The sequence below is a fragment of the Sus scrofa genome, chromosome 9, assembly GCF_000003025.6.
Source record: "Sus scrofa isolate TJ Tabasco breed Duroc chromosome 9, Sscrofa11.1, whole genome shotgun sequence".
In the NCBI taxonomy this organism is placed as follows: domain Eukaryota; kingdom Metazoa; phylum Chordata; class Mammalia; order Artiodactyla; family Suidae; genus Sus; species Sus scrofa.
The window spans coordinates 9163234-9187966 of record NC_010451.4 but is presented as its reverse complement, the minus strand read 5'-3'; the positions used below and the strand labels follow the sequence as shown (position 1 = coordinate 9187966).

General features: G+C 50.8%; 2 protein-coding genes across 20 annotated transcripts in view; one reads left to right on the top strand and one right to left on the bottom strand.

Moving 5' to 3' along the window:
* XRRA1 (X-ray radiation resistance associated 1) overlaps positions 1-24733 on the top strand; it is a 124991-nt gene that overhangs the window by 92727 nt on the left and 7531 nt on the right. For 10 of the 14 annotated variants that reach the window (XM_021062500.1, XM_021062501.1, XM_021062499.1 and 7 more), the window contains 7 exons: positions 221-314; positions 1323-1438; positions 3919-4263; positions 6744-6942; positions 7670-7785; positions 7993-8098; positions 8508-14301. In XM_021062500.1, coding sequence (XP_020918159.1) covers positions 221-314; positions 1323-1438; positions 3919-4263; positions 6744-6942; positions 7670-7785; positions 7993-8098; positions 8508-8761 — 1230 coding nt within the window. In that variant the 3' untranslated portion in view covers positions 8762-14301. Of the gene's footprint in view, positions 1-220; positions 315-1322; positions 1439-3918; positions 4264-6743; positions 6943-7669; positions 7786-7992; positions 8099-8507; positions 14302-24733 lie in introns of those variants that run through there. The other 4 variants (XM_021062503.1, XM_021062498.1, XR_002335533.1 and 1 more) reach the window with 3 other exon arrangements.
* Positions 10600-24733, bottom strand: part of RNF169 (ring finger protein 169) — a 107592-nt gene continuing 93458 nt past the window's right edge. The window contains exons 5-8 of one of the 6 annotated variants that reach the window (XM_021062509.1): positions 20706-20805; positions 12824-20272; positions 12124-12247; positions 10600-11895 (exon numbers count right to left, since the gene is read on the bottom strand). In XM_021062509.1, the coding sequence (XP_020918168.1) occupies positions 19088-20272; positions 20706-20805 (1285 nt within the window). In that variant the 3' untranslated portion in view covers positions 10600-11895; positions 12124-12247; positions 12824-19087. Of the gene's footprint in view, positions 20273-20705; positions 20806-24733 lie in introns of all 6 variants that reach the window. The other 5 variants (XM_021062504.1, XM_021062508.1, XM_021062505.1 and 2 more) reach the window with 5 other exon arrangements.

Below are 24733 nucleotides of genomic sequence, written 5' to 3'. Positions count from 1 at the left end.
ATTCTTACCTTTCAAATGTGAAACAGCGCTGGTGGGATTCCGGACAGGAGAGAGCAGGTGAAACTGCAGGGATGGGAATGCTGCCCGGCAGAGTCCGCAGCCTCACTCCCCCAGCCCCAGCCCAGTGCTGGCGAGCGTGCAGCGCTGCATTGTGGGGCCTGGCAGCCCTTGGGCAGAGGTGGGGCCGGTTCCATCTGATGCTCTCGTGCGTTCCTTACAGATCGCAAAGGAAGATGCCGTCCTGCCAGTAGCTCTGTTCCCCTCTCTCTGCGAACTCATCTTTCACAACAACCCTCTGGTGGCCCATACACGAGGTATGGCACCTACAGACCTGTGCCCTCGGCCCAGTCCCCCAGAAGCAATGTGGGCATCCTCACCCCTGTCTCGTCATGCCAAGCCCTGTTCTGCTTTGTGTCAAGGGTGGACAAGGTTCATAGTGCACTGCGGGCTGGAGAAAAGAACAGATGCCACTAAGCACCCACTCAGCACCAAATCATCCTGACAGCAACCCTGTGAGGCAGGCATTATTGTTCCCGTGCACAGTGGGAGAAACTGAGGACCAGAGAGGGTCACAGTCCACCCAAGGTCACACAGCAATAGAGGCAGAGCTGAAAATGGAATAAGAATTACCTAAATCCTGCATGAGCTCTTTAATGCCACCCTGCTTTGTGGAACAGGTCTGTTGTGACTTTCATTCCCACTTCTCAGGTGGGGAGGAACACGGGGACAAACTGCAGGGCCCTCCCCTCCCAGAGCATACTGAATGTGGGCAGTGCCACGTCAGTGGTGAACTCACTGTCCAGGAGCTGAAAGCATTTTAGATCCTGGGCCCTGGAGTGACACCAGTGGAGTTCTATCATTGCCTGACACTGTGTTGATTTCGGCAAATTCTGCCCCCCCCCCCCCCCGCTTTTGCGTTTTAAGGGCCACACCCGCGGCATGTGGAGGTTCCCAGGCTAGGGGTCCAATCAGAGCTGCAGCTGCCGGCTTACACCACAGCCACAGCAACACAGGATCCAAGCCACATCTGCGACCTCCACCACAGCTCACGGCAACACTGGATCCTTAACCCGCTGAGTGAGGCCAGGGATCGAGCCTGCAACCTCATGGTTCCTAGTCGTATTTGTTTCTGCTGCACCACAACAGGAACTCCATGATTTAGGCGAATTCCTTAACCTCTCTGTGCCTCAGTTTCCTCAGCTGGCACAATGTAGGGCTAGTGTGAGAATTAAGTTTATACATGTGCGTGAACAGTGCCTGGCACACATAAGCCCCCAGCAAATGTTAGCTAACAGTTATCTTATTTCCCCCCATGGCTCCAGGGGTGCCTCCACTGCTCAAAAGCTTCCTCCAGGAGCGGCTGGGAATCCACTTAATTCGAAGGAAGATAGTAAAGGCTAAGCATCATATTTTGATGCCTCGGAGGGACTCAAGGAAGGTAAGGCCTTGAAGGCAGGACCCCAAGCCCAGGGGAGTGCAGCCTACTTAGCGCACGCAGGGCACCTGGCAGCAGAGCTGCTGAGAATCAGAGTAGAGCAGAGCCTGGGAGGACACTGAGTCTGACCCCCAATTTTAAGGAGAAAGTGAGGCCCAGAGAAGATGCTGTGGAGAAATGGAGAAATCATTTAGAACTGGTGTCAGTCTGGCTCTAGCAGCTCCCTGGCTTCCTGAACTAGGGCGAGATTTCTATTCTCTGAGTTTCAGCTTCTCAACTTTAAAGCTCAGAGCTGCTAAGAGGACTGCATGAAACAACAGATTCAAAAATACATTATAAACTCCTACGACCCCTACCAATGCAAGGTATAGTCACCCGCAGCCATCACGAATGGCTGCAGCAGGGCTCGAACACACATCTCCTGCCTGACTCTTAAGAAGCATTTCCGAAGGTTGAGAGCCATCTGCCCCTTCAGCACCTCCCCGGCTAGTGGCCTGAGGGTTGCCTTCTTGGATGCCGTAAGGTCAGTCAGGATGCCAGAAGTTTCTGTAAGATGCTCCTCCCTCTGGCACTTTGGTCTTCTCGTAGCCAGACGCGGGGCTGGGCATTGCCGATCCCCATGGTTAAGTACAGTGGTTTCCCTGGCCACCCTGGGTACCGCTGTGCTTATCTTATCCTGAGCCCTCAGACGACTAGAGTAGCGTTGAAAACCAGAGGGAGACATTGAGCGCGTTGCCATCGTCTTTCCCCTTGTGCGCTGCCTCCTCCCAGGATCCTGCTCCCTCCCTTCCCATCAGCCCCCTGGGGAGGGCGGGGTCAGGGTGAGCCAGATGCCAGGCACCCAGTCGTCTCTCCGCTGCACACAGCGCCCCTGCTGAGACCCTGTCCCGTGCTGCCCCGTAGCCCTCCACACGGACAAGGAAACGGTCTCAGAGACATGACGTAACTACCTGTTAAAACGCAGCGTTGGGATCCAGGGGAGCCTCCGAGGTTCCGACTAATAGAGGGTAAACGCGAATACCAGCGGCCACGTGAGAAGCAAGTCAGTGCTTTGGAAACCTCGGCCAGCAGCGTCTAGCCTCCAGAGCGTGGTGTGGCCTGGAGGCGGGTGGGAGGTGCCTGCGTGTCCCCAGAGCTGTGCTGGCTGTACAGCCTTTTCTTCGGGTAGTTACACAGACCAGGGCTGCTGGCCCTCCCTCATCCTAGGCATGGCCAGGACTGGGGCGGGGGTGGAGAACCCACCAGCAGGGACCACGGCGCCGTGTGGGTCCTCCAGTGCGAGAACACAAACGGGAGGTAGAACAGCCTGCCCGCCATGCCCAGCAGTGCAGCCCACCTGGGACCCGGGGCCTAGTGACTCTCCGGCCGGACCAACCCGATGGCGCAGTCTTCCCCAGGAGAGTGATGGCAGAGAAGACAAAGAGCATCCCCAGCACAGGCCTGTGACAGGGAGGGATAAACGCGGCCCTGTCCCCACCAGCCAGCAAGTGATGGCACTTCGTGTTTTGGCCGCTGAGACATGAGTTCTGAAAAAAGGTTCCCTCAGGCTCCAAGTCTGAATACTGACGTTTTACCTACTTTGAAAAGGAAACCTTAAGAAGAACCTTGTTTTATAAAGCGGTCGCCCTCGCACTCCCCTCGCACACCATCTCGCGCGGGAGGGCCCTGAGCCGGCAGGCAGGGCCTGTCCCCCGTTTAAAAGCTCAGGGGATAGAACTGTGCTTGAGATCGCTGCACCGCACTGCCTGGTCTTTCAAAGTACAGGTATAAGCAGACAAAGAATCAAAACCACCCACCGTGTAACGAGGCAGAGGAGGCAGAAGGAAGCCCAGTCGGGGGAGACTGGGCCCCTGGCTCCCTCCTGGCAGATGAGGCACAGGAGAAGCAGGAAGGATGACGGGCTTTTGCTGATTAAGGAAGCTGAGCGGGTTTGCAGGACACATGTCATCTCCTTGGTTCTGAACCCTGGGAGACATGTGCCTAATGGGTCTGTACCTCAAATACAGGAACCAGCACCCAAAAAAGGACCTGATGCTGCCACTTTCCAGAAAATGCGGGACCATCTCCCCCAGGAAAGTCAAGGGCACTCTGTGAAACCTTGATCAGAGGAATGAGGCTACTGAAGGCCAGAGTCTTAGGGTCAAGAATGCAGAATGAGGCCTGGAGTCTGGGACAGGAATCAGAAAGGCTGGCTTCTGCCACTGAAAAACTCTGTGACCTTGGACAAGTCACTTTACCTCTCTGAGCCCCAGTCTCCTTATTTATAAAATGAGGGCACTTATTTACTAGATAATTTGGGGTGTAAATAAATATTTCATGGATGGGGCATATCATAGATGCCCAGTAAGTGTCATTTTGTCCCCTCGCTCCCCCTCTGAGTCTTCACCCAGTGTTCTGATACCCGTGGGCCCTAGGCTGGGGAGGTCCAGGAGGAAAGATTCTGATTAGGAAGCAAACCAATTAAGCCCTTTCTCCCACAACAGGTGAAAACTCAAGTCCCAAAGGTACCAAAGCAGCCTCTGCTTCTCCATCATCCGCCTGTGACCACAATCCAGTCTTCCTCAAAGGAGGGGCTGGAGTCCGAGGCGGAGCTCATGAAAGAGCTGCCCACCAGTAACTCCGGTTCCGTGAAGCGAGAGATGCCCATCGAGGGCCTGGAGGGCCTTTCCCTGTCCCACCGGACCTTCGTGCCACTGCCTCCCATCTGCTCCGACTCCACTGTGCAGAGTGAAGAGACAGCCCACCAAAGCGATGCCCCCGGCCGCCTGAGCCCAGACCGCCTGTCAGACGAGGACATCAAAAGCACAGAGTCCGTCTTCTTGACCCAGGTGCCTGGACCCACCTGACCCTCGTTCCTGTCTTCCCACGGGTTCCTTCCCCCCTTAGATGACCGGACTACCGTGGGCAGCTGGAACTAAGCACGAGGCAGGTCTGGAAACCAGAAAGCAGCACCCTCGGCAGGGCCTGCAAATCCCTTCTGGGAGATCCACTGATCCAGGCTACTGCCAGGGACACCCATGGGGACGAGTCATGGTCCTGTGGCACAGACAGCATCTGGGCCCGGCTGGGGCAGTGGTTCTGACCAGTTTCTTGGAAGGGTTTCCTGCTGTCTCTGCCTGTCTGCTTAAAGTCACTTCTGATGCTGCCTCTGAATCCTGAGAACGCAGATGAGACGCTGGTCCTGCCCTCAAGATGTGCTCAGTCTAATGGGGGAGCCGGACAGGAACACCACCTGCAGTCAGTGCTGAGCCGGAGGAAAAGCCAGGGGCTGGGAGCCTAGAGGACAAGGAGTGCCTTTGCCCTAGACCACGAGGGCTTCCTGGAAGCCGTTCAGACGAGCTGAGCTTGGCAGGCTGCGTAGGAGTTAATGAGGTGAAGGCCTGGGCAGCAGGGACATGCTGGGCAGAGCCAGCAGCATGACGCAGGGTACGGAGGGAGGAAACAAAACGAGTCCACAGAGGACCCGCACCTGGTGCAGTGTAAATACAGGCGAAGGGACGATGGGAAGAGGGGATTACAAGGCCAGAGGAGTTGGCAGGGCCCCCCTGAACTTTATCATTGTAACATTAGCCTTCCTCATCTTCCTGCTTCCAGTGTTTAGCTGCCAATCGCCAGATCCTCCCAAGATGTGCATCTGTTCATCCATGTCTCTCCATCCATCCATCCCCTACTTGTTCCACAGATGACTTACAGTGACATACAGATTCATACACTACGAAAGTATCTTTGTTGACTGTACATGAGAACCTTTTTGGAACAAAGCAGAGTATAAACAGACAAGTATTAAAAAAAATAAAAGAGAGTTGGATGAAAGGGCAGTATAGACAGAAAAGGACATAGTAAGTGCAAGGCCAATTCTGCCACTGAAACATGCACATCATGTGCTGCTACTCTCAGAGGTGTATTGTGAAAATGCAATTCTGAGCTTCCTGGCAGTCAATTATGAGTTCTCATGATTGAAAAAAAAATCTTTTTTCCTCCTTTGCCTAACTGCCCAGGCTGTAACGTCCAATACATCAATGTCTTACTCCTCCTGATCTTAGTGAAAAGACCTTCAGTCTTTCAACATTAATATGGCGTCTGGGTTTTCCGTAAGTGTCCTTTGTCAAGTTGAGGGAATTTCTTTCTCTTCCTAGTTTGTTGAATATTAGCAGTTAGATGTTGCTACTTGCATCTGTGTCTATTGAGACTATGGTTTTTGTCCTTTATCTAATGGTATGGTAATATGGATTGATTTCCAGATGTTAAACCAACCTGGCATACCTGGGATAAATTCCATTTGGTTATGGCATATAATCATTTTTCTATGAGGCTGGTTTGGTCTGCTGGTATTGGGGGGGGGCATTTTTGTGTGTAGTTTGGTCTGTAGTTTTCTGTGTTGTTGTCCCCTAGTTTGAGTTTCATGGTAATACTGACCTTAGAGAATGAGCTCAGAATATTCCTACTTTCTCTTATTTTTGGAAGAATTTATGAAAATTGGTGTTAATTCTTCTTGAAATTCACTGCTGAAAATTGGTGTTCTTTTTGAAATTCACTACTGAAGCCATCTGACCCTTAGGCTTTTCTTTGTGGGAAGTTTCAAAATTACTAATTCAGTCTTTTTACCTGTTAGATAGGTCTATCCAGATTTTGTTTCTTCCTTAATCAGCTCTAAGTTTTAACACAGGGTGTAACTGCATTCCTCCCGTCCTCATAGAGGTGTTTCTAATCACACTATCAGGGTAAGGCTGGAAAAGGGAATTCAGATGATGTCCATTCACCCCTTTTAAAATTCTCTATGGCTTGCCATTAGAGTGAGGACAAAGAAAGATAGAACTAACACCTCAGCTTGGCATTTAAAGGTCCTCACTGACCTGAACCTGCTTGTTGCTCCAGCTGCTTACTCTGTATGGTACCTTCGACCACACCAGGTTTCACCTCCGTCACATGCACTTGGCTGCATCTTTGCTCCTGCTATTCCCTGCCTGCAGCAGGCCTCCTTGCTCATCACTTGCAGCCCAACCCCCAACCACTGCCTGGGGATGATGGCTCTCCTGGTTCTTCAAGACGTAGCTCAGGCTAAAGCATCAATCTTTCCAATAAGCTTCCTGGCCCCCCAGGTTGGTTAGGGTTTTCTGTGGCCTCACCCAGCACCGCTGTGCTCCCTTCTGTTACAGCATTTATCATAGTGTATGGTCCTTGTCTGTTTTCATGTCTGCTTCCCCTCAGCCCAGTCTTGGTTCTTGCCCTTAACAGGATCTAGCTTGGGGACCTACACAGAGCTTGGAGGTGTCAGGGGAATGCCTTTTCTTTCTCTTTCTGGGCACAGGTCAGTGGGCTGTCTTCCTGCATCTTCCAGAGGGATGATTCAGAGACAAAGGAGAAAGGCCGGAGTCCACCCCCCACAGCACCCGGAGAGGCGAGGAAGACTCGGAAGAAGCTCCAGTCTGCCTCGCTCCCTCGAAAGTACCACGGCTATGAGGAGCTGCTGACAGCCAGGCCTGACCCAGACTTCATTGAGCCAAAAGGTAGGTGAGGAGAATGGCTCTGGGCAAGGGGTCTTCTCCATGGCCCAGGGCAGGTCGGGGCCAGGCCTCTTTTCCAGGCCAGGGTGCTGTCCTCTGTCTGAACGTCTGTCAAAGGGCCCCCGAGGGTGTCCTGGTTTGGAGGCCTACTTGTTAGAACCCCTGGCTCGGGTCTTCATGGGCTTTGGGGGTGTCACATCTGATCAGGGATTCCAGCATGTCTGGACTCAGCTGCTTTGGTTGGAAAAGTCTCTCCAGAAAGGGTCTGATAAACAGACACCCAGACTGGTCAGGTTCCTAGGCTCCTCCCAACCCAGTTAAGCCTCAAACTGAGCATCTAAAACCCTGTTTGAGACAAGGGAGGCAGCACCTTCTCTGACCCCTTACTTCAGATGGATGTGTTTACCGTTGCGTACTGGCACTCAGCTCTGCTCCTTTGGGTGTCCCTTCAGTGTGACCCCCTGAGGTCAGGGGGTTACCTGGGGGTCCATCCCTTTCCCTACTCCCAGGCTTTTTTCCATCAAGATCTGTGCACATAGGGAACAGGTATTTCCTGGCTCCGTGATGGCACATCTGGCACCACGACCGATGAGGGCAGGAAGCGGGAACAGTGTTATCTTCTTGGGGCCCCCGTCCTTTTCCTTGGGGCTGTTAGGAGATGGGAATGAGGAACTGGGGGACATCTAGGAGGAAGGGAGCGTGCCCTGACTCGGTCTTCCCCGGGCCCTAGGAATCCAGAAGAACACCCAGGCCTTGAAGCGCATGTTCAAACACCCGCTCCCGTACCGTCCCGGCAGGCCCAGGCTGGACGCGCCTCAGAAACGCTATGTTCCCAAGGAGAAGCGGGTAAACCCCCACCTCACTGGGTGTGTGAACGGCACCCCAAGACTGACAAGTACGGAGGTGGCTGTCACCTTGGGACCTTCAGAGAGCCGAGCTTCCCCCCAGGGCCCCCACGTTTCTCTGTCCTGTCATCGGGACTGTACGAGGAGGTGAGACCACGGAAGCGCAAGCGGTTGACGGCTGACCCTCTGCTCTCTCCCCTCCCGTCAGACCCAGAGGATCCCCGTCCCCCCTCCACGGAAGACGCGAGCCCAGCTGCTGGATGACATCCTTATTCGGATGCGGGACCCCCGGCATCTCACAGAGGCGCCACTAGGTACAGCCCTGGCCCCTGGTCCTCAGCGGCCAGGCCCCGAGATCCAGCCGGTGACTCGCTTGCTGGCCTAAGGCCGAGGCGTGCGTCGGAGCAGGAAGGGCCCTTGGAGAGCAGCTCCCCTCCCCTCCCCTCCCCGAGTGCGGATGGAGACCCTCAGGTTGGAGTCGGGTAACCAGCTGCCTCAAGTCCCACCGTGGTTACCAGCCCCACCTGCGGCTTGAGACCGCATCAGGAGGGGGTTCCTCGGGCTTCTAAGGCCTAACGGGGGAGACCATTTTCAGGGCCGGCCGCTCCTCTCCCCACCCCACCCCACCCCACTTTCCGGAGGACTCTGGACCAGTCCCTGCTGCTGGGGGTTAGGTGGGACCCGGGGCAACCATGGTGCCCCTCCTGGCTTCCCCTCCTGCAGGAGCTGTTCTGCAGCAACGGACAGAGCAGCGGCTGGTGAACCAGAAGCAGTACCTGGAGGCCAAGCGGCTGCTGAAGGAGTTCCGCGCTCGCTACCGGCGGCTGGTGCGCACCTCGCTGCGCACAGTGCTCGGGGCCACAGCGCCACCCCAGGCCCGCCCCGCGCTAAGCGAGGCGCAGCCTAAGTTCAGCCGCTTCCTCGAGTTGATGGATGAGTTCTACCAGGAGCCCACGGCCAGTGACTCAAAAGGCTAGTTCTGCACACAGGGCCATAGGCGCCACCCGGCCTGCACCCCATACCCTCCCTGGGGCCCCACCCCGCTGACTGCTCCTTGGGACCAGTGTGGGGCTCAGAGCTGGGCATGGGCCTCGCTCGCTGGCTGCAGAGGGTGGGGAGCCATCAGGACCCCCCTTCCTGGAGCTGGGCAGGGACTGACGCCTGGCCCAGCAGCAATAAAGACTCTGGGTGCATAGAGCAAGGCAGCCCTGGTTCCCTTTTTGGAGCCTGGGCCAGGGCGTCGCGCTGGGGAAAGAAATCCCAGCTGATGTGCCTCCCGGGGTCCTATGGGGAACCCGCCTGGGTCCCACGTACCCAGCAGAGCCGGGGTAAGTGCTAGGACGAGAAACGGGGGTGGCGAAACACAGATGCAGCACAGACGTAAAACCTCACAAAAGTTAACAGACTTAGCCAGTGGGGCGGTGGGTGGGTGTGTGTGTGCCCAAGCGCGCGTGCGTGCATGCGTGCAAGGGAGGCCACAGAAGCGAAGCCTCTAGGCCCCCAAAACGGTGCTTTTTTTCGGGTGGGCGTCTTTTCCCATTGTGAGGGCAAACGTGGGGAAGAAGAGAGGATTGGGAGTTTCCTTCTTTAGATGGTCGTGGCCACAAAGTTGGGACAAGTTGAGAGGAGGGCTTACGTGGAGTTTCCCAAGCTCTTCTAATCCGGGACATGAACCGAAGTCCCACATGCAAACCCAGTGGGATGTGGCTCTAAAGCGGCGCAAAGTCGGCCAGGACCCGAGGTAGGTAAGCTAGTTCTGGCCAAGGCAGCCTGTGAGGTTGGCCCATTCTAGGGAGTGCAAAGCAGTCAGCACCTGCGACAGAGGAGGATCAGAGGACCCCGGGACTGAAGCCCAGGGATGTGCGTTTGCGGATGGGTGCTGGGTGTGACTCAGTCACCGGGGCAATGCTTGCGGCTCAGACTCCCCTCCTGGAGGTGCCTACAGTTCAGACATGGGGAGGAGGCCTGCAGCTCCCGGGATCCCGGATCAGCAGCCTGAGGGTTAAGGATCCTCAGCAAGGTACAGACTCCTACAACCTAAGCTGCAACTAAGGTGACTGTAGAAGTACACAGTCTTGGAGCCGCAGGTGTGAGGGCAGCATGGTGCAGTATCTGCTGTGTTTCCAGTGTGAGACTGAGGATACAAAGGTTTGCATGTTATCATACTCAGCCAGTCTCATACTTGTGGCCAGATGCATATTTCTACCAAGCCGAGGTCGCAGCGGCTGCATTCAAGTGCAGACCGCCTCACACCCGGATCAGGTTAGAGTCTGTCCGTCCCGTCTCACTCGCTCACAGACACTTGGACAGAGGCGGGCACTCAGGGTCGCCTCGGCGGCGCTCGCAGCCGGGCGCACATCGCCAACGTCCCACGTGGGCTCTGCCGAGTCCCACCCCCACCCCCTCGTGTTCAGGAGACTCCACGCCCACATGCACACGGTAAACCTTGCTAGGCTCACGTTCTGGAGATCTGGAATACTCCCTTCCACCAGAGACACTCAAACTGGAAGGCTCCTGCAGCACCCCGTCCCGGCCTCAAGGCAGGAAGCCTGCTGCCCATCTCCCCGACAGATGATGCGGCGCCTACCCGCGCATCCAGTTCCCTCCAAAGGCGGCCCCTTCCTTTGCTGGGGAAGCTCTAGCCAGTGGGGGTTCAGCATCCGCCCGCGTCCCTCAGCTGACCCAGCTCTGCTCTTTGGCCCGGAGTGGATCTGCTCTCTGTCCAGCCAGGCAGCCCTTTACTGCCGTGAGACACCCTGAAGGGGCTGGACCTGCCGCGCTCAACTCCCGCAGTGATTCCACGCGCGACGCCCTCTGAACAAACGGGAGGCTTTATTGAGCCTTTATCAGCAGACTAATACCAGCACTGCTGTCCCTCTTTTATCCTTGAAATTAACCTTTGGTATCTGATGCAGGATTTTACACTTTATCATCTTAGTCTCAGCCCGGAGTTCCAGGCTGCGGGACCATTCTGCGTTGCTGCTTGTTGACTTTCCCATCTCGGAGCCTGTTTAGAGAGTACACCGAGTGCTGGCCCCCTTTCCCTCGGCTGTAAACAAATCCTGTCAACGTTGAATTCCCCAGAAGGAAGCCGCCAGAAAGCTACCAGGGCTCTGCCGAGCGCATCTAGGAAGACCCAGGTATGACCGCTTGGCAGCTCATGTTCCTCATTCATCCTTTCAGCCTCAGCTGTGTCCTTGGCCTCTGCTCCCAAACTCAACTGTGCTTTTCTTTGTGACCCAGTATGACCTCGATGGGCACCATACTGTGTGGTACTAAGAACTGATTATACCTCTGGTGCTCAGCCTAGAGCCGGGGTCCCTCATTCATTTCTGGAATGAATGTGCCGGGAGCAACAGGAACCAGCTCTTGCCGGCCGTCTTAACGGGGTTATACATGGCGGTGGCGAAGGCCGCTAGAAGCCAGTGCTGGGCAGCTTTCCACAGGCACTGCTTGGCATTTCCTCAAACCCATGTGTCTATCAAGAAAAAGCAGGAGTGCCCGTCATGGCTCGATGGTTAACAAACCCGACTAGCATCCATGAGGATGTGGGTTCGATCCCTGGCTTCATTCAGTGGGTTAAGGATCTGGCGTGGCCGTAAGCTGTGGTGTAGGTCACAGACTCGGCTTGGATCTGGTGTGGCTGTGGCATAGGCCAGCGGCTACAGCTGTGATTGGACCCCTGGACTAGGAACCTCCATATGCCACAGGTGCAGCCCTAAAAAGACGAAAAAGCCGCCTTCCAGCCTGCCTGCTGCTGTGAAGTATCAGCTCAGTGGTGTATCGCACTGTATGTGCATCACCTCCCCACACTGGTGACAGCCGCACCCTGGGAAGCCGTTCAATCCATCTCAAGTAATTTGGACTTAGTCACATTACAGGGTTCAATTTTAACTGTCTCCTGTTTGCTATATGATATTGGGCAGGTCATTCAAACTTACCCCTGGCATCAGTGGGGTTTTCAATCTCTATGGGTCCTTCGGGTGTTAAAAATACACTTTGAAAGTTCCCCTCTGGCGCAGCGGGTTACGGATCCGGTGTTGCCACAGCTGTGGTGCAGGTTGCAGTTGCAGTGCAGGTTTGACACCTGGCCTGGGAACTTCCACATGCCCTTGGGTGCAACCAAAAAATAAATAAAAACGTATGTTGAGCTCTGGAGTAAATTTCAATTGCTTAATATCCAGGATTTTGTGTTTCTGAAGCAGCATGTAGTCCTCATTGCAGTGACTGAAGCCTTCAGCTGGATTTGTCAACTGAATGAGCACTGAGCACTTATCAGGGAGGCCTCAGTGATGGAAGCCAACCCCCCACCCCCACCGCTGCCATCACGGTCACTTACTCTCTCCACACATCCTAGGTGTCACAGGGCATCACGCCCTGGGCTGGCTGTCACCCAGAGCCCCCTTCCTTCTCCACAGCAGATGCAAAGGTGGCTGCCACTCTTCTGAGCCTTCTCCAACCTTCTAACAAAAGCAAAAACCAGAAGAAATCCTTTCTCCCACTACCAATTCTCCAGAATTAGGTAGGCCCATCCCATTTTCCACGTCACTTATGCAAGAGTCCAGTGAACACCCAAGGAGAGTCAGCAGTGGCCACAGGAGAACAACTGAGACACAGCGTGTGCCTCACCATCCTTGCTGTCCCAGGGTCCCTCCCACCCCACAGGCCCAGTCCGGGAGGAGATCCGACCTCAGAAGCACCCTGAACCATACTGTTAACCAAAGCCAGTGGCGCAAAATGGCACCACCCCGAGCTTGATTTGGGCCAGGGCAGCAGAAGCAGCGGTTGGTAGCTTTGGAGTCAGGGCTCCAGCTTCCAGGCTACACGAGGGCCACCTGCTTCAGCACGCCAGGCTGTCGTTAATGAGTGTGGCACATAGAGCATCTCCTCTCACTCTAGGGACTAAGGGACCATCACGCCTGTTCTCCTGCCTCGAACCAGGTGCGCTATTTCTTGCAAATCATTTTGCAAGAGGTTGGGCCAGATGGTTTCAAAGGTCCCTCAAGAGCTGGTTTACCATGTATGGCATGGAATCTTACCTCAATCCTTCAGATTGGTTTTACAGGTTTAGATGGAACATGGATACATTTGTTGTTTGTTGGATGAGAAACTGACACAGGCTTTCAATTCCTGAACAATGGTTCCATAAGAGAGCGTTTTTAAAAATCAGATGTTCTGAGAACAGCCCCACTATGCAAGGGCAGTGTCACCCTGCATATTTGGTCTTTCTTTACTCATAGTCTTTTTTGATGCCTTCATCAGGAGTAAGAATGGCTGAATACAAGAATAACAGAAATAACTTAGAACTCAAAAGATGTAGTTGTACCCCCTGGAAACCCCATCCCACTTAATTTCTGCCACCTGAAGGCCAAAACAAGACATTTCAACACAGGCATCTCCCAGGGGGCAAAGAGCACCAAAACTCCACACAGTCACAGCTTGCCTCGGGTGTGTCGGAGTTTGCTCTCCAGAGCTAAGGCTTTGACTGCAAACATAACATTCATGTGTTTGCCTGACCATATTCTCACCTCGGGCCTCTCAGCGGGCAGACGTACGTGGAAGAATGCACTTGGGGACATAGTGCATTGTCACATGTGATTGCTTGTTGGCAGGAGCATCCCTGACGGGGCTTACCACGTCCCGGGTCCCCTTGGCCAAAATGCTCTTTGTGATAAGTTGGAGGGGAGGCAGCCAGCACAAGTCCCAAGGATTGAGGCCCCTTCTCCATTCTACTACCGAGAGCAGATGGAATAAAACCAAAATTCAGCCCATCTCCGATGTCTCGGGGGGTGGGGGGGAGATAAGGCCCTAAGGACAACTGGGAGTAAACAGTGCATCAGGGGCACACGCGCACGCACACAAATCTGTGAGTTGGCCCTCTTCCCATCCGTAGGCATCCATTCCCTCATCAGGACTTGAGAGTCCTGCCGGAGGTTAAGGGTTGAACCCACTGGTGGCAGACCTTGGAGAGGGGGCAGAGGGGGCAGGGCTAACAAGGGAGGATCTGGTGCCATCTGACACCAGGGCCCAAGAGCTACGCTTGAGGTCCCACGGCTTGATCTTCGAGGAGTGCGCTGCCTGTTTTACCCCTTAGGGAAGAAGAAGAAAGGGTGAGGAACAAACCTGGCCTTACCTTGGCTCTGTCCAACCAGTTCTTGATTTGAGACACCAGAAAAGGTAAAGAGGGAGCCTGCCCCAAGTTTGAGGTTGCCTCCCACACCTACTGAGACAAGGCAATAAGGAAGGATTTACTCACAAAGCAAAGTGTGTAAATATTTTTCTTAGGAAAAAAAAAATACTGATAATACATAGAACAATGTGCACATTCAAGTCTTGGCACTTTTCCTTCATCCAATTTCACCAGTTTCTAAACTGGCGACTTCTGTAGGTATCACACGTCTCTTTTCTGTAGAACGATCTTTAAAAAGCTACTGTGGATAACAAGCATGTAAAGATGCATTTCTGGATTATCTTTGGAGGAAAGGCTAGTCAGCAGCCTCTTTTCCTGGAATCCCAACCCTTTAAAAAAAAAAAAAAGCAAACCTGGTTTCTCATTGAGTCACATGAATTTATAAGCAGCTATACGCACTTCTAAAATCCAGGCCAAGCGACCAATCTGTGGGTTGATGAGGAAAAGGCTGGTGAAGAAAAACTTAAGTCCCTAAGGAGTTCTTGATTTGCAAAGAAAAATGAAGGGCTGGCTGGGTCTTAATCTCTCATAGTTGACATGACGGCTTTTCCAATCACAAGACATCACTTCCCAGGACTCCCATTCACATTACTCTCACGTGGGGTTTCTCCCTGTCTGGGTGTGCGTTTCGGGGATCTGGGCACATTTTAATTCTTAACTGAAAACAAGCAGGAAGAAAAAGCTGTTAAAAAGTCTCCTAAATCATTTGGGCATCCTCCTCGTGAGCAAATTTTGTGTGTAACTTAAAGACTATTCATTCTGACCCTAGGATTAAAAAAACAAAACTGCAGTACAAACTAAGACACAGGGCACTGAACCTCCAGTTCCTCATTTCTCTAAAAAGGGAAGAGGGGTGTCTGGGGAAACTGAGTTGCCCATTCCAGCTATAAAATATATTTTATGGTTATGACCCAGCCTTCATTTTTCTTCCCTTCCTCACTGGCTGCCCTTCCATCTCAAAGGAAAGCCACACAGGACAAAGGAAAGGAATCAGCTCTGATGCCAGGTCTGGTCGGGAAAGGCGTTAGGAGGTTACTAGGTTGAGACGTGAGCCGCCTCTGCCCACGGCAGTGGTCTTCGAGCTGCCTCACTTCTTGGGCTTTGTGCCGAAAGCAGCTCTGTCGGGACAGAGGGATGCTCCTGTCCTTACAAGCACGGAGGAGAGAAAATCGTTCTCCCCTGGCGAAACTCCTAACCCTAATCCTAACAGTATGGAAAGCAATACTGCCACCACACCCACGCCACTGATGGCGCGCCCTAAAATGCTCAAGGGTGCTGGACAGGACCCTGAAGGGGCCTCCACGACCATCACCACGGCTCGGCTTGTCGTAAACCCTCCAGCCACACACACGTTTGAATGCACCCCAGTAGACACTCGGCTCATCAAGAGCAGGGACGGCCCTTTCCATCTCTATCCATGACCCAGCACAGGCCTGGCGCACAGTTCGAAGCTCAGGAAGTATCTGTCATATCGAGCAAAGAGGATGAGCCGCACAGCTTTCGGCTGTCAGCTTCACCAGTCAGGCACAGTGACAACCTTCCATCTTGGTTTGTCAGTTTATAATCACACAGCAATTAAGTAAGCAGCTTTTAAACTCTTAAGGGCATTTTTTTCCTTAAAAGAAAATGAACAAGAAACACAAGAGGCATTCATCACCAGTGCTTCCTCCAGGCAAAAATTTTGAAATTAAAAGAATAAATGAAGCCACTTACAAAAGGTTTTCCCGGGGAAGCCTCCGTCAAGAATTAACCTCCTAAAAGGAGACAATCATACGAAAGGGGCCAGAGGCATAATCCCCAAATGAGACACCAACCCAACAGGCCCAGATGACTCCTTCCAGCAGGTACAACCCACGGGTCACGACCATGCTCCCGAGTGTCCTTCCCCTTCTCGGGGGCACATTTCTTGGATTTCCCATTCCAATGACTTCCATCTTCAACCTCTCACAACTTGCTCTTTAATAAAAAAACAACACAGAATGTGTATACAGAAGGAACAAAGTTAGTAGGACATGGGAAATTTCTTTTTCTTTCTTTCCGACTCTTTTTTTTTGTTTGTTTTTGGCCGCCCTGTGGCATGTGAATTTCCCAGGCCCAGGATCAGATCTAAGCCACAGTTGCTACCGAAGCTGCAGCTGCGGCAACACTGGATCCTTAACCCACTATGCCAGGCTGGGGACTGAACCTGCGTCTCAGCCTTCCTAAGAGGCCGCTGATCCCATTGTGCCACAGCGGGAACTCTGACGTGAGAGATTTCTGTGGGGAACTGGATTCCAGTAGTTTGTATGAAATGTTCTGTGAGCCAGTGCATCTTTCACTCTAGTTCACAAATCTTCCCCAGCATGCTCTTTTCCTTCCCTGTCTTTTTCTGCAAAGAATTTATGTCAACAACTCCATTGGTGACCAACTTTCCAACTAAGCAACAAAAGGGAAATTTTTCAGAAAGAAAAACTGTTCAGGTTTTAGTTGTTAAGTAGGGGAAGCATCTTAAAATACAGACAATACCATAGTGGTTTTACCCTCTACCAAAGCTGAGCAGATCAAAGATTAGGTCTCCTCCCGCCTTAATGTAACCTCCTTTGGGTGTGTTTAGAGGACTCCTGCTCGGCTGGAAGTCTGGAAACAACAACTGTCAAGACCATTCGAGGCTCCACAGTAGGTGATCTGGAAGCTGGATCCAGCGTTTGGAATATTCACTTAACAAGAAATGTTCACTCTGCACCTGGTGCTAAAACTTGTTGCTACTACTAAGCAATTTCTTAAAATGAAAGTATTATTACTTTGGGGAAATATTTAAAATATATGTATCTTTTCTATTAAAAATATTTATCTTTTTTCCAAAAACAAAAATCAGTTCCAACGGAAACGTGTTTTTAAAATTACTAGAGATATAGAAAAAGGTAACAAGTGGAAAAATAAGTGTCTTTGCTACCACCAATGAGACCAGCCTTCCAGCCAGTCACATTTACTACGATCGAAAAGGAACTCCAGGACGTGGCAGTGACCGAGGTCTTCTCTGAGGGCTCCGCGTCCCCTACAGACTGGTGCCAGCTCTTCTCTCCGGGGCACCAGTATGCCCTCCAGCAGCCTTTGGAGGACATGTGTTGCTGGCAGGACCTAAAACTGAAGTGGCATGAATATAAAGTCATGAGCTCCATGTCTGTTTTCTAAACACACATCTGCATGTGTGCACGCGCAGACACACACGACACAGCATACATACATTCAGGTGAGTGTCGCTCCCCACCGGCGTGGTCACGGAGGAGGTTCCGTGTATCTCAGGGACGACCAGAAGGCTTAAGACATACCTGGAACTCCTCTTTGGGAACTGTTTACGAGCTGCCCGAGAAAACGGTGCTGACTGCTTTACAGCTGCGCCTCATTCATGACTCCAAACCCTTTTGATAACCTGCCTTCTCTTCCAAAGGCCTGCAAAGAGCTTCTAATCACAAACTGAAAATTCTCTTTCCTGTAACCCCAGAGAGTAAAGACTTGCCCAAGAAGGGAGGCAAATCTCCTGAGAAGAGTCCCAAGTCGGGGATGGAGTAGATTCTCGGGGATCTTGGGAAGCGAGTCGCTGTTGGGGAGCACGGTTCCTGCCTTAGTGGGAGGCGGGAGTTGGAAGAGGTGACCATTAACACCCTTCCCAGTTCAAACCTTAGCGTCCAGACGTCTCTAGACCTTGAGGACAGTTCCAGAAATGTTTTCATCAGTGGCAACAGCATTGGGAAAACTCTGCAGGATCCTGCTGAGGCCACTTCAGGGGGACAACATGTATCGGGAGATAGAAGACCTGAAGGGTTACAATGTCACGTGACTTTATAGCAACAGCTCACACATGCACAGGGAATGCCAGCCCACCTGAGCTTCCCTAAAAATCCTATCCTAATCCCTACTCTCAAGGAGCCCAGATGGGCAGGAGCACCAAGCACCACCAGAGATGCAAAAGACACATGGTGTCAGCTGCTAAGGAAAATAAACCCCAAAGGTCCATGGGACTGAATTTACCAGCTGCATCCAGCTAGATACCTTGTTTCCATAGTATGGAGTTTCAGTATTGTTCTTGCCTGACTTGTGGGCAATTTTTTGGATTTTAGATCAACATTGCAGATAACCCTTGGCCACGTGGAGAGTAATAATGAAGTCTAAGTGTACTTTATCTCACAGAGTAGGGCCCCTGGAAAAACAGAAGGCTGTAAACTGGGGGGCAGGACAACTGCACAGTGTATGTGGATACGTCCGGTCAGTCTCAATCATCTGCATGTGGATTTTGCACAATCAATATTCAAAGCCCAGCAGCCTTCCCTGGGCTCCCCTGGCATGCCCTCGAATTGCCGTCCATTATGGCAACATCTTTAAGTGTGGGAAATCCATGGGATTTGTTGTTGGGACACCCAGCAGTCAGTCTGGGCTATGCCACTTAGCAGTTGAGTGAACCCCAACACCTGCACGGCAGTTTCATCACCTGGAAACGGGGCCAGTACCGCTTACATGTCAGGTCTCCTGAGAAGACCAAATTAAACAATGACTGCGAATGTGGTCTGTCAATGACACAGCATTAATCAAGTGTTATTTTTTAAACAAGGAATGTAAATTCACTTTTGTAGAAGCATAAAAACTGATTTCATTAGGCATATTTACTTGTGGCAAGGGAAGGGGGCACATAATCTTTTTGGATCTGCCAAAGCAGCACACTGTTCCACTTCTTTGCAAAAAAGATGGAACTAGTTCTTATCTGCAAGGCTGATTTAAAACAACACCTGCTGAGGAGGTCAGGAGGGCTCTCCGTTTGAGAAGGTAACCCCTCTTTCTCTACCACGTCTAACCCTGGCCATTGCGCTCCTGAATTTCATTCCAAGCAGGTGCTGCCAGATTTGGCCCAGAAGCTCTAAGGGGTGGGTCATTAGGGGTGAGAAGTGCTTCTGGCCTGGGTCACAGGGAGGCAGGGATGCAGTTCCCTTGAATATATACTACAAGGCCCTGGAACCTCTCAGAATCATATCAGACAGTATCTTGCCAGCCAAAGAAACCCCAAGTGAGAACACCTTGCTCTTCAGGGTAAAGGACCAACCCCCAAGACCTCTGAAAAGTAGCCAACACTGTTCCTCGGGAGCTACTTGGCCCCGGCCACGTTGCTGGACCGCAGGAGATACTGATCCACGCTTCCTTTTCGCCGACTCACAGTCCGCCGCTCGTTGTCAAACATGCGCTGCAACTGCAGCGCCAGCTGCCGGTCCTCTTCCTCTTGCTGCAGCTTCTGCTCCATCTCCCGCAGCACCGGGTCGGCTGGGGCCAGACCCACCTCCCCACCGCTTTGCCTCAGTTTCTTAAAGGAGCCGTTCTGCTCCAAGTGCTTGGTCTTGCAGCGCCTCTTGCGGCCCCGCCGCAAGGACGGAAGGGGCTCCTCACCCAGGCCGTCTGTCAGCGCACCGTTAGGCAGCTCGAAGTGCTTCCCTGCCTTCAGCTGTTTCTTTGCTTTGAGGACCCCACCCAAAACACTGTTTTTCGGGAGCACGGAATTAACAGCCGAGACTTTCACCGTTGTGGTTACACAGTTTTTATCCATCTTGGCATCTGGGGATGACCCTGCCCCTTCAAACGGCTCCCTCTCCAAAGAGGTCCCACTGGCTCCCACTTTGAGCTCTGAAGAACAGCAGGTTTCCAGCAGGCTCTCGGTGCTCCTTTTATTGTCACTGCCCCGTTCTGCTGGCGTCTGGCTAACAGAGGGGAGATGATCCAGGTCCGTGGGCGTGGGTCCTGTATACTCGGAGAGGACCTGCCCACTGGACAGTCTTGTGTTCAGAGCCAGAAGTGACCTCTCCTTGCTGGAATGGGTAACTTCAGAGACCAGTAAGTCTTCCCCGGTGTCCGGAGCCAGGGAGGTCAGGGTGGCTTTTGAAAGGGTCTTTTTGATTTGCCTCTCCTGAAAGATCTGTTCCCATTTTTTGAGGATCCGTGGACTAGCCTCGTAAGAAGTCTGCTTCTGCAGGCTTCTGTTTAGGTTTCGGGGCGTCGATTTGATGATGAGGGGACTCAGCACTCGGCCATCAGGGAGTCTCTTGGGAGGGGTACACGGTGAGCAGACAATGGGCTTGAAATGATTTAGTTCTTCGGAGATGCTGTCATTGCTCTCAGGGCTGATGGAGCGCTCTGGCTTATGCAGGGAAGTCAAGGATGCAAGGGAGCTGAAGGGTAGGCGCTTTTCAACGGTTAAGTCGGGGGCAGAGAGGCAGCGGTTGTTCTGGGTGGACAGGAGGACGCCAATGATGGGGTTGGAGGCTGGGGTTATGGTTGTGACCTGAAAGATTTTAAAAATTACACAGACATACACTTTTCCCCTTCATAATTCATTCATGATGGCAGAGAGACAGGGAGAAGGGTAAGAAAAGGGACAAAGGGTGAGGTGAGCCGAACACACGTGGGAAATCCCAACCCAGAATGCACCCGCCATGCGCAGAAACGCCCACACACTTGAAACAATGAAAGTGAAAATCTTTAGGGGGAAAACTCATCTAGACCTTTTAAGAAGGTTCTTCTAGAGGCGCTCATTCCGCCCATGTGGCTACTAAATCAAACTCTCTTCCAGCAGGTCTATTTGTAAAATTCTCCAACGTAATTAGTATGCCCAGGACCTGTTCTGCCTCTTCTCATCTGGAATAGTTTCTTTCATGGCCATGTGCAAGCGGTTAGATGAGACTAGGGAACCCCAGAAGCCTGAGTCTGAGGTTTACCTTGGCTTTGCTGGTTGGGGCTGCCCTGAGTCGGCTCTTTGCTCGGTCCTGACCCGTGTCACTGCAGCTCTGACTCCTTTCCATCTTGGAATTTAGGTTCCTAAAGAATAAATAAAAGACAAATAGTCAAAAGTAGCCCATGATAGCTAAGGAAAAAGAATGACAATCCCTTCTGTGCTTTTTCAAAGCCATGCAGCTACAACAGAAAATGAATGAATTTATTAACAAAATACTTTCTAAGAGCAAATCCTGTCCGAGGAGAGGGAGTTCTCCAGAGAGGACATCTGGCTTAACCTGTTTTTCCAAACTCAGACTCTGCCCAAATGACACACGACCAATGGCGATTTCACTCATGCTTAGAAAGATACAGGAACGCCTCACCTTCCTTAACGGGGTGGATACAGTATAAAATCTCCTCTACAAACAGTAAATTTTTTCCTTTTAGTAGATCTGAACCTCTCCTCAGGCTAAATCAGCCAAGAAACAAATATATAAGTACTTACAAACTGCACAGATAGCAATGCACTAGATTCCCATGAGGGAGTCCAAGTTAAATGTCACCAATCCCTCGATCCATTACATTTGAGTTTCCAAAGGCCTACATTTTGGTTAAGAGATTTCAGGAACACATGGTTTTTTTGGTCTTGTGCATGCATTACATTATGACTTTGCAAGCAAACCAAAAACTACAGTACCTGCACCGTCACGTTAATCTCGCTGTGGGAGAACATGTGCAGATGGCCACCCCTGCCCCGCAGACTGTAGGCGGGGATTCCTGATCATCTCACGACTCACCTTTGTTTTCTACACTCCAGCTCTTGCCTAATACATGTCTAATGAGACTGACGCTTTCACACGTTTGCAACAGATATTTTACCCGTGATACGACGTTACTCAACAAGCATTTAACATACACTAACTACGTGTCAATCACTGATGAGCACTATCCAGGCCTGGAGATACAGAAAAGAGGGAAGTACAGTCTAGGTTGTCAAGGAATCAGAGACCAGTGAGGCAGACAAATAATTCGGTACAATATAGTGAAATGGTACAACAAAAAATGATGCCTTGGAGACAGAAAGGCGTAAAAGAGTTCCTAATTACCTGGATGGACTAAGAGCGGGGTTTGAAAAGCCTTCCTGTGGCATGTGTATTTTGAAGGATAAATAAGAATTTGCCAGAAGACAAGATGGACACGTAGCCATGCAGATGATCCCAAAGAGAAATTACGTCCTTGGGTGGTTCCATTTAGCTTTGAAATGGAATAGTGGTATCTACTCTTTTGAGCAAACAATTTAAAATTTTACTCTGCCAGACTAGCTCCTTATAAAGGAGGTGATAAGGTTCGTTTCCAGGGTACCTCTCCTCTCCCTGCACCTCTACGAAGGCCTAGCCTACTTGTTCCAGCATTTCTGTGTTACTCCTCCCATTCAAACCCCCTAACGTCTCAGGACCACATCACTTGCTAGATGGCTCCAATCTGATGGACTGATCTACACTATGGTATTAATAGGAGAAAGGGATGGCCAACCTGCATCATACGTTTGCATTTTACTAAGAAAATTCAACATATCCAAAAAAAGTCATGTGAGAGTTATACTGTCTGGTGGGACATCTATTTTGGAACCGGTCAGAAAACACAACATTACCCTATAAAGGCAACTGCTTACAAGTCAGCTTGGTTTGTATTTTACCTAGAATAGTACTGAAATTCATTTGCACTCTAGAACTCACAGAAACTTTCAGTGGTGTAAGCCACCCAGAGGTAAACTGTAGGGCAGATTGAAATGCTGGGGTGAATAACATTTACTTTGGGTCAAAAAGAATGGATGCAGAGCTAAAAGAGATAGTACTGCTATTTCAAATATGTGACTTGTTTTGCATGATTCCACAGAAGAAACAAGTACACTAGGAGAAAGAGATTTTCTCATCAACATAGAAAGAATTTTGAATTTTCAACAGGAAGAGCAGTTCACTGATACCTGCCTTCAGATGTACTAAGCTCCATGTCATTTGAGGTGCTCAGACTGAGGCCAGATCTATACTTTAAGGTCCAAACATTCCAAAATTTTAAAATTGGCTTAGTTTTTTTTTTTTTTTTAAACAAGCTATGCATCTATTTTGTCAGCAATAACAGCAGTCAAATTTAAAGATACTGGCTACAGGCCCAAGTTATCAGAGGTACCAACGACAACCTGCTGGAGAGAACCTCTTTACAAGCCCTCTCAATGGAGCTCTATTTGGTGAAAGAAAAGGCCCAGGGAGGAAACTCATACCTGCGGCGCTCGGGCATACAACATGGACACCTAAAGCCATTTCTGACAATGTAAAATCTTTCTAGTAAACCTCGGCATGGCTGGACCTGTCATTGTCTCTTCCATCCATCCGGTCAACACTTGGCTGAGCCTCAGTGCAAAAGCACTTGAGATGGATGAAAGATAATTTTCAACCACAGAAGCATCCAGGCATGGAAGCTCATCATAACATTCCACAGAACGGCTGTAAGAGAGCAATAATTATACAGCTAACCGCTCTAGGTGTGTTCTTTTAAGAGTTTTATGTTACATTTCTTACCTTTAGGTATCTGAACCAGTTTGACTTAGTTTTTGCCTATGGTGTGAATGAGGTTGGCATGTGGATATCCAGCTGTCTCAGCACCATATGTAAAGAGACTATTCTGTCCCCCACTGAATGGTCTTGGCACCATTACTGAGAATCAGCAGACCATGGATGTATGGGTTTATTTCTGAATTCTCAGTTCTGTTCCACTGACCGATATATCTACCCTTATTTCAGAAAACACTCTTGATTTCTGTAGCTCTGCGGTGTGTTTGGAAATCAGGAAGTGCAAGTCCTCCACCTTTGTTCTTTTTCAGGATTGTCTGAGCTTTTTAGGATCCTTTGCAAGTCCCTATGTGAATTCAGGGTCACCTTATTCATTTCTGTAAAAAAGGAGATTGGATTTAAACAGGTTATTATAATGAATGTGTAAAAAACAAACGGGCGTACTGCCATACTAATAACATAAAGTCTCCTAATCCATGGGCATAGAAGATCTTTTCCTTAATGTAGGTGTTTTTTAAATTTCAACAACAGTTTTTAGTGTACATGTCTTGCATCTCCTTGGTTAAAGTTATTCATAACTACCTGGTTTGTTGATGCTACTGTAAATGGAATTGCTTTCCTAATTACATTTTCGCATTGTTCACTGCTAGTATACAGAAATGCAACTGGTTATTGTGTGTGGTGACCTTGTATCCTGTGACTTTGCTAAGTTTATTAGCTCTTAACAGTTTTTCACGAATTTCTCAGGATCGCCTACAAATACTATCATGCCATCTGTGAATAGAGATGTGAAAGGAAGAATTCCATTGCAATCCGGATTCTTTTTCTTTTTTCCCCAGTTTTACTGAGATATGTTCGACACATAATATTGTGTAAGTTGAAGGTGAACGCTGTATTGATTAGATACACTTATACACTGTGAAATGATTCCGCGGCAGGGTTAGTTGACACCTCCATCACCTCATATAATTACCATTCATTTTTTTGTTGTGAGAACATTTACGATCGACTCTCTTAGCAACTTTCAAATACATAATTCAGTGTTAACTATAGTCACCATGCAGTACATGAGATGCCCAGAACTTATGCATCTTGTGACTGGAGTCTATACCCTGTGACCAACCTTTCCCCATTCTGCGCCCCCTCTGGCAACCACCATTATAACTCTCTGTTTTTATGGATTTGGCTTTTTTTTTTTTTGTCTTTTTGCTATTTCTTTGAGCCGCTCCCACGGCATATGGAGGTTCCCAGGCTAGGGGTCCAATCGGATCTGTAGCCACCGGCCTACGCCAGAGCCACAGCAACGCGGGATCCGAGCCGCGTCTGCAACCTCCACCACAGCTCACGGCAACGCCGGATCGTTAACCCACTGAGCAAGGGCAGGGACCAAACCCGCAACCTCATGGTTCCTAGTCGGATTCGTTAACCACTGCGCCACGATGGGAACTCCTGGATTTGGCTTT